The 9,774-nt window shown below is 39.3% G+C and overlaps 1 protein-coding gene across 1 annotated transcript in view; it reads right to left on the bottom strand.

The window, feature by feature from the left end:
* Positions 1-788: 788 nt before the first annotated feature.
* Positions 789-9,774, bottom strand: part of papss1 (3'-phosphoadenosine 5'-phosphosulfate synthase 1) — a 38,281-nt gene continuing 29,295 nt past the window's right edge. The window contains exons 11-13 of the mRNA XM_083765647.1: positions 6,742-6,971; positions 1,094-2,101; positions 789-1,055 (exon numbers count right to left, since the gene is read on the bottom strand). Coding sequence (XP_083621773.1) covers positions 1,960-2,101; positions 6,742-6,971 — 372 coding nt within the window. The 3' untranslated portion in view covers positions 789-1,055; positions 1,094-1,959. The remainder of the gene's footprint in view (positions 1,056-1,093; positions 2,102-6,741; positions 6,972-9,774) is intronic.

Below are 9,774 nucleotides of genomic sequence, written 5' to 3'. Positions count from 1 at the left end.
CTCCCCCGAAAACATTCCATCATCTCCAACACGAAAACAAGCTCTGCTTTTGAAGTTGGACTGAGGTCCGAGGCTTGATTACGAGACGTTGAGATTGAACCAGATCTGGCGAAAGGTAGAAAAATTGCTGCTGGCAGGTCTCTTGGTTGCATCTTGGGAGTTGGATTAGATGGTGTATCCAGGGTACTTCTGACACGGAGACTCTTTTAGGGCCTGGGATTAACCCCGTGTGTTCCACTTTCACTGGGTTATACTCCATCTGGGAACCAGCTGGTGCAGGGTGTGTGGACTGGGGGCTATAGTGTGTCTGTCTCATTCAATATAGACATGACTGACCAACCGACCAACCTGTACTTTTGGGAGATCACAGTTCCAAAAAGGTAAGATGTTAACTTAAGACTTCTTAGAAGAGGAATAAGGTGTTCAGCCAAATGACAAATAGTATACAGTACATACAGGCTTGTCACAAACATTGTGAAAATTGGCACAAACACGAGATGTCTAAATTTGAACTGCTTAGGTTACAAGAAGATCAAGGCGGACAAATTCACTGACGGTCTGTGAATGTAAAATGGAATTTAATGTGCACCATAAAACCCAAGTTTACATTAGCATACAATCAGTCAAGTTGAAGTTAGTGATATGTATATCTGAGATTATTAAATGATTAATTAAATGAAAATCTTTGCAGATGTGAATTTAAGTCCCTTTCATGTGTGTGTGTATATATACATATATATCTGAATTGAGTGCCAAAGTCTACACAAAGATTAGTGAAACGATTGTTCCATTTGCTAAAAATGATTTATTGGACAAGGGTGATTATGTACAAATATGTCCTCTTGCTGATTATTACCAAACTGATTACACAGACCAAAAATAACAAAATGGAATAAGTCAAATGGAAAATAACTAACTGTAATAACTCAATACAAAAGAGAACATTGACATGACTGAACACAAAAGATTAGGAGTGACAGATTAGGAGTGACAAACATACAAAAACAATTAATAAGACGTTACTAAGAAATAAAAAGAAAGGTCACATTTTTTTTCTTCGAGATAGTTAAAAGATAAAACATCACATCGGGACAGTGTGTACATGTTTGGGATAATTTAAGAGAATTAACAAAGGAGGGATGTTCCTAAAGGCCTATAGGAAGGGTAGGATTGCATATCTCTCTCAGCTCCGTTTCAATGCTCATCTGTTTCGCAGATCATTTCTTCAACTACTGGACCGTTTCAGTGAAACAAAGAGACAAGTGGAACAAGAACCAGGTGTGAGCACACTCTAATTCAATCAAGAGGGCATGTGAATTCAATTTCTGAAGATAGTAATTTGACAAAGACCAAGGCACAAAACATTTACCTCAAACACTGGTGTATGCCATATCTTTTGGCAACTGCCACTTAGAGAAGATGTGGAGTAAAGAACCTTTTACTGTAGACAATATGAATACAAACATTATACTAATATCATCAGTACTGGTCAACAGTACATTGAATTTGCAAGCAGGTACCGTAAGTCAATATTTGATATTCTTACCTGAATTAACAGAAGAGTAACAGTTTAACTCTTTTTTTTTGGTAACCATTTAGAGGCTTGCAATCAACATACAGCAAAGTTTGAACCGTCTTGTTACAAGAAGGAATATTTGTTCTTTCTGTATGAAACACCCACTCTTTACCGGTGTACTGACCTCTCCTACAGTATGTTCACATCCATTTTCAGCCAAAACAAAGATAAATTAAAGACATACAGTACATTATATAGTAAAAATAGACAATAATAGACAGTAATAAGACAAAAAACAGTAACAGCAGCCTTGTGAGTGACTGGAAAGTGGGTTTATGTGACGAACTGAGGCAATCCACAAGAGAATGGGTTTTTAGAAAGCTGTCGAGTGGTCCTCTGCATTCAACCTTTGAACCATTTGAAGGAACCACTGCGTTCCCTATTTAATTTGCCTTCTCCAGTGACTTGTAGTACTCTTTAAGCACACTCCAGGCCTTTACTCCCATGAAGCCCGGTGGTGGGTTCTGACCCTCACGAGCCATCTTGCGCATACGTGTGCCCGAGATGAAATCATAGTCTTGATGGCTACAAAGAAACGGGGAAACATAATGAGACTCATCGGAAGTTCAATGAGATGCTGCACAACACACACACACACACACACACACACACACACACACACACGGTGTGCAGTTAGAATTCTACCTGAAATTCTACCTGAGCCATGAAAGTTTTGAAACGGTAGCATGGCATGTAATTAGTTACACATTCATTGTCTAACAGTCTCCATCTTTCTCTGAGATTTCTGTCATTCAAATGCATCTGTAATCCGCAAAGTCAGACTGAAAAATAACTTGAATGTAAGTGTTGGGTGTTTGCTGCCCCACACTCGCTTTGTGAGTCCTTCGTGAGAGGATGTAAAATCTTCCATTAACAAGTTGTCGATCAATTTTAAAAAAACTGACATAAAACTGAAAACAACACGTAGAATGCCATCTACATATCAAAGGTGACAGACCATGCCAGCATAGTCTCAGGAAAGGAGACCTCAGACCTGCGTGCATGTGACAGTCTGCATGAGATGGAGATAAGAGAGATTTGTCCCTCAACCCATACACGGGTCGAGGTTTGGCAACTTTACGGCCCTCATTTATCAATGGAGTGTAAATTCTGCCGATCCAGCTGACCCTGGCGTAGATTTGGTCGGAGCATTGATAAATGTCAACGGGTGAAAACGACCGTCATTTAAATCCTCCCTTAAATATTCCTCGAAGCGCCCCAATTTTACGACATAAATAACTGGAATACGACCAAGCAACATATGGAACCTCTCGCTGCCTGTCATGCCCCCCCCCCCCCCACACACACACACACACACACACACAAGTGAATACGTTTTACTCAAATAAAAGCTGTTACACTACACAATTGAATTATAACGTATAACAACTGAATATTTATACAAACCCTTAGGCAACACTATTCATTGGAATTGAACATTTTCAAATTATACCCAGCCCTGCACTAAAATGTGACAAGAATGACTATAGATGAGATTAGATTTAGGGCCCTATAAACTTCTTTGCCTATTTTACTATTTTGAAAAACATTTTTTGAATAGTTCAAATAGCTGATGTACAAACTCACAGCGTATTGATGTACTGTAGATCGGCTAGTTGAACAATGTTTTTCAAACTTTTCAAAAGTTTAGGGATAAGGGGTTTAGCACTGACGAAAATAGAGCCCTTAAACTTTCGGTTATGTTTTCATAAACTCTGGCACAATATTTGATGAACCCTGCTAGTTTGAAACCAAATTTTCTAATAACAAAGCAGTCTAAATTGAATTTCTCTTAAAATAATACATAGGCATAGAATGAAAGAAAGCATGTAAATGATAAGTAATTTACTCCATTTAGTGGCAATAAAACAACTTGTCATCCATACCAAGTGAATTCCCGTGCCACCGCTATTACAATGAAACGTCCTTCCCATACTAACATTTGTCAAATGTGGTTTCGTTTTTCTGTGGTTTTCTATCATGTGGGCGATCAGTACAAGTGGAGTGGTTAAGGCAGATTTGTACGGCCCGCAGATTTCCCCCCAAAATGCCACAAATTAAAGCTTATCATTGGTTCCGTACCAACAGAAAGCATACAGGGGCCATCAAACTCTAGTCCAAATGGGATGTGCTTGTACTATTTGTAGGAACTGTATAAAAACTGTATTATTTAATATAATGACTCCAAGTTCAAGAAGCCTATCCGATTGGTCACGAAACATCATATCAAAGTCATATCAGTTCATCAGAAGGACTCTTCCCTCAGCATTCTAGATGTGAGATACTGTGTCGGATACATCAAGTTCAACCCATTTCTGTGGCGAGGTGAAAAATAAGATGCAATTCTTTAAAATGTCCTAATTGATGCGTATGACTCTCCCAAGAACTGGATTTTAAGCTCATAACCAATTAATAACAAATTATTACAATAGGTCGCTTCAATGAGGAAATCTGGTCGATATTATAGCCATAATCACTTTGAAGAACACCTTCTCAGGTGTTACTGCCAGATGGCTCCTGCTTTTACACCTTCACAGAATGAGCTGTCTGCACACTCTGTAGGAAATTACATGACAGATTACCTCTTTGGTTAACCATTTGCTCAACAGAATTTTGGCTTGCACTCATGACATCTTCACCAGCTCTTCTTTATAAATCACTGACAATAATAAGACAGCTTAAGCTGACTGATTTGTAGAGATTTACAGTTCATGGAGTTCTCTGGAAGTTTCACACCTAGTGAAGTGTGGCACAGGCATGCTAAGAATGAGGAAATTCTTGAATTGATCGTTTTCTTGCAGTCTTAACCCATTTGGGACGGGAACCCCTTTTGGTGTTAGCAGTTTGTTATAATATAGCTATTGAAAAATAGCAGATCTACAAGCTCATAGCGCGCCACTCGGTGGCACTCTATGAGCTTGTAGGTCTGCTATTTTTGAAAAATCGAAGAACGACTGACATAGAAACATAGCTTTTTCAGAAAACTGTCAGGATTTAGAAGACAATTTTTGAATCTGATCTCAGGTCAAAATGGGTTGAAGCCTTCGGAGGAGGCAGGAGACAAGGCTCTGGCTAGATCTGATCTCAGGACCAGGAAGGAGCCCAGAGAGTAGGATCCAAACCACTGCACCATCAATGGGCACCATGCAGCGAACTCTACAGAAACCACTTTATTACACTGTCAATGAGAAACAGCTTGCTCTGATTTGAACCATTATACTTCAGAGGGTGGCTTTGAGGGGGATCACGGGCAATTAAGCTGAGCATCCATATTCCTCTTGAAATTTGGCAAGGCCCTGTTGAAGTGCACGCCTGTGTGCGCGAGAGAGGAGAGGCCGGAGAGCAGAAAGAATGCTATAAATTTCGTGAGGCGCCATCCCAGGCCTTTGATTTTCCGGCTGTATGTTACCCTCTGCCTTCTCTCCCTAGTGCTAGGGTTAGACCTGACAAGGCTGACATGTTGAGAAAGAGTCCAATGAATTATTATGACGGGTTTTTACAAATAAATCATATTCAAATAGATATAGCCTGTATTCTCTGAAGTGACTCTTTGATTTGACATAATGGCATCTAGTCCAACAACAAACGAAAAAAGAAAGAAAACTTTTGTGTGACAAATTAATGGCATGGTAATGTCTGCGGTTAAGATGCTAGAAATGTTTTAATATCTTGACCTGCAAATGAAATGAGATTAGACATTTGTTTACATAAAATAATTGCAAAATACTGTACGAAAATAAATCAAACTTGGCCTTAAATCCTGTAGTCTCCAATTCATATACTCTGCTCAAGCTCAAACCCTGTCATGCTGTCACCTGCTTGTGCTATTGCAGAGCATTTAGTCTGACATTTACTGAAACAGTCGTGTGACTGTTCAAAACCAATTTTCGATCTTTTTAAATGCTTGATAAATACCAGCTATGGTCTGTATATATGGTCTATGGTCTGTATATATATATATAACTGGCCTGTTCAGAAGGCAACCAGAAGTATCTCACTGTCACTGAACTGAGTCCTGCATTTCAAACAGAGGGGAGGAAGGAGCTATTTTGTTGTAGTTCCATATCCAAACGAAACTCCACCATGCATAGAGATTACCCCCTCATTAGAATTCTCTTCACTTCATTTCTGAAGACAATAGGTAAGCAGAGAAATGAGAAAAGCTGAGTAGGAAACCGCATAGTTCGAGAGAGAGAGAGAGGGAGGGAGAGACAGAGGGAGGGAGAGACAGAGGGAGGGAGGAGGGGGGCTCATTCATTCATTATTATTAAGGCTAGCAGGGTGATGTGTGGGTCCGGACGTGGGGGTCAAGACCACTACTCTATTAGACCACGGTTATGTTTCAACAGACAGAGGCTTCCGTTATAGTTTTTAGCCATTTTCACCGAATCCCTGGAATTGACTGAATATACAAGTGTAATTTGTCTCCAAAATATTGCGTCATGGAAAACAAAGCAAAGTCTTTTGATTAGTCTGCTCATATGTAGTTATTTTTAGTCAGCGTATTCGTAGCCAAGCACATAACCTGATGGGGGGAGCATGATCAAATCCCAGAGACACAGCAAGTTTGCAAGATTTTTTGTTAGTCATCATGTGCAGTATCCGTATACAGTCTTTAATTAATGGCAGCTCTCTGCTATTTCTGAGCCACTTCAAAAGCGCACAGAAAGCCACAGAACATTGTCAGGGTATAAGAAAAGCAAAACAGATCCTATTGTTCTTGGCTTGGCCTTTTACCGCAGATAAGAATAAAAAAGGGAAGAAAACGCAACACAAACATACACAGGAAAACTACGGGTATTTTCACACCGGCCCGTTTAGTCCGCTTAAATTGAACTCTAGTGCGTTGTCGTCGGTGAAGGTGACAGTGTGAAAATAGTAATCAAACTTGAGTATGGACCAAAACAAAAGCCCTATGAGGAGGTGGCATCATTCTGTACGCAGCCTGGTGTCGTTCACTGCAGTTTAGAATGTAATCAAACTAAACTACAGTACATGACTACCAAAACATTTTAAAATCCTTAAACATGTGATAATGTTCAAGGTGACTGAATGCATTTGGCACGCATTTCAGATTCGCCATTTTCGTTATAGTCTCTACACCATCGTTTCTAAAAAGTAACAGAAACCAAAAAAAGCCACAATTACTTTAATTAAGGACTTACTTCTTAGGGTCGTAGAAGTCCATGGCCTTTTTGACCTTGTTGTAAGCAGCGACCTTGAATGGCACAATTTCCAGGCTGATGAGTCCCGGTGCCATGGTGAGAACCTTGGCCCCATGGGTTGGTTCGTACAGGTCCTTACCCGTCTCTGGGTGGGGCATACCTGCCGGGTCACGGCCCACAATGTAGAAGTTGGCTCCAGCCACCATCCGTGCTCTGCAATGCCACTGCACCTGTACAGATAAACAGCAACCGTTTAGTACAACACGTTGTTACAATGTTTTTAAGTAAGAAGGTGAAGTTTCTTGTCATGTCTTACCCTCGGCACCCAGGCTTTTATTTTCGTTCGCATCGGCTGAAAAAAATGAAAGCCTGGTGGAACAAGATACATTTCCTGGTCTAGGAGTGAGAGTGAAGTACAGCACAGAGGGGCGTCCCTCGACATAATGGTGACGTCAGTTTTCTCTGCTGTTTTCGGTGCGATCGATGAACCAATATTTTCCAGTGCTTGCTTCATGCGCCCACCCCTCTGGACCAGGCTAGTCATGTCTCTAAACCCAAGCAGATAGGTGTGGTTGCAGTCACCCCATCTCTACATGCGACATGCTTGTAGAGATGTTTAAGTGGAATGGAGGGCAAAGTAATACAAAAACTTATGACCGTATATGCACTGTAACTCACCAAAACTACACCCGGCCTACACCCAATGTTCAAGAAAGAGCAAATAATGTAGTTTGCCATTAAAACCCATTCTGACCTGAGATCAGATTCATACGAGGTTTCCACTGGACACACACTGGTCTGATTAACCCATTCTGACCTGAGATCAGATTCTAAAAATGTCAGTCGTTCTTCAAATTTTCAAAAATAGCAGACCTACAAGCTCGTATCGCGCCACTCGGTGGCGCGATATGAGCTTGAGGATCCAAGGCACTTTGTTCCAGTGAGGTGAAAAAAAAGCCCTTTTTATTTAAGAGTTAAGGCATGGCAAAGAACATTACAAAAAGAAGGACCAACGCGGTTTCGGCACTCAGGCTTCGTCAGGGTCCCATTAGAAACCTCAAACTAATGTAGTTTGACGTTTCTAATAGAATTCTTGGGCCTGCCATACTGACAGCGGATGCTATTCATCCTGGCACAAGGTTAAGTTTCACTAATGTAATACACAAGAGAATATATCTATCTATAAATGCACTAAATCTCTGCCCGTCTGTCTGTCCTCTGAATAACTGTAGAACCGTCCAACGCATGAACTTAAAACTTGGGAGTGTGTATCGGCGAGGACTCAAAGGAGTGATGTCCTCAGTGGGAATAAAATCTCTATATCTGTTTCCTATTTATGCCCATTGGAGACCCCTGATGTAATCAAAATGGCGTCATAGAGTGACTTCCAAGTACTATGATAATGGGTGCTGCACTAAATTACAATGGGTACAACAGGTACAACGGTTATTCTGATGAGTACCACAGGTCTTGCATTTTACCAACTGCCATCGACATAGTAGTTACAATTACACAGCTTCCAAGTAATGCATTTATTAAGGGACCAAGAAGACACGCAGTGACTTTGGTCACTTATTGTTTTTGTCTTTATTTTTCTTCTCCTTCTTCTTCTCCTTCCGCCAAAAATAGCTGTTCTGACTGAACCGTGCAGTCGCTTTTCGTGAAACTCGGTAATCTGGTAGAGGGCCATGCCAAACGGTGACTATGTGAAGCCCATGACCATTGGCCAAATGGTGGCGCTATAGCACTGAAATTGAAAATTAAGTTGAAAATGCAAACTTTGAATGTACATATCTCATGAACCGTTTGACCGTTGGCAATGACACTTTGATACACTTATGTGTCTCCTCATGCCGAACAACTTCCATATTCTGACTTTTGACCTCTGACCTTTAGATTACCCACTAATTTGAAATATATGAAAAACAGTTAAAATGTATCTTCTCCCAGAATCTTTGATCAAAATGCACAAAAACGTCTACACTTGAACTTTGGACTTATACGAACAAAAAATCGTAACAGATTTCTTTTAAGTGAAAAAATGAAGTTTTTATGACCCAATAATAAAATGTTGTCTTGTGAAACCTCTCATGCAACCAATACGTCTTCCAAATACGGTTGGCAGAGCTAATACCTATACTGCATGTTACTGTATAGAATGAGTCAACTGACAGAGTCTGCTTAGCTCAGTCGGTAGAGCTCTCACCTATGGACCACAAGGTCACTGGTTCAAATCCGGTTAGCGACATTCTTATTTGTGCATATTGCTCTCTCTCTCTCTCTCTCTCTCTCTCTCTCTCTCTATCTCTATATCTATCTCTATATCTATCTCTCTCTCTAATAGAGATACTAGTAACTGTAATAGAGTAATAAGTCTAATAGTGTAATAAGTGTATTTAGTGTAATAGTGTAATAGTGTAATAAGTGTAATAGTGTAAAAGTAGTGCAATAGTTTAATAGTGAAATTGTGTATTACGTCTACATTTGTAATAGTGTAATAAGTGTAATAAGTGTAATAAGTGTAATAAGTGTAATAGTAGTGTAATAGTGTAATAAGTGTAATAGTGTAATTAGTGTAATAGTAGTGTAATAGTGTAATAAGTCTAATAGTGTAATAGTGTAATAAGTGTAATAAGTGTACTAAGTGTAATAGTAGTGTAATAGTGTAATAAGTGTAATAGTGTAATTAGTGTAATAGTAGTGTAATAGTGTAATAAGTCTAAATTTGTAATAGTGTACTATTAGTGTAATAGTAGTGTAATAGTGTAACATAAGTGTAATAGTGTAATATTGTTAAAAGTCTAATAGTGTAATAGTGTAATAGTAGTGTAATAGTGTAATAAGTCTAATAGTGTAATAGTGCAATAAGTGTAATAGTAGTGTAATAAGTGTAATAGTAGTGTAATAAGTGTAATAGTGTAATATTGTAATAAGTCTAATAGTGTAATAGTGTAATAGTGTAATAGTGTAATAAGTGTAATAGTGTAATAGTGTAATAGTAGTGTAATAGTGTAATAAGTGTAATAGTGTAAT

This window comes from Protomyctophum parallelum (genome assembly GCF_964188405.1).
Source record: "Protomyctophum parallelum genome assembly, chromosome: 5".
NCBI lineage: Eukaryota > Metazoa > Chordata > Actinopteri > Myctophiformes > Myctophidae > Protomyctophum > Protomyctophum parallelum.
This window is presented reverse-complemented; position numbering and strand designations above follow the sequence as displayed.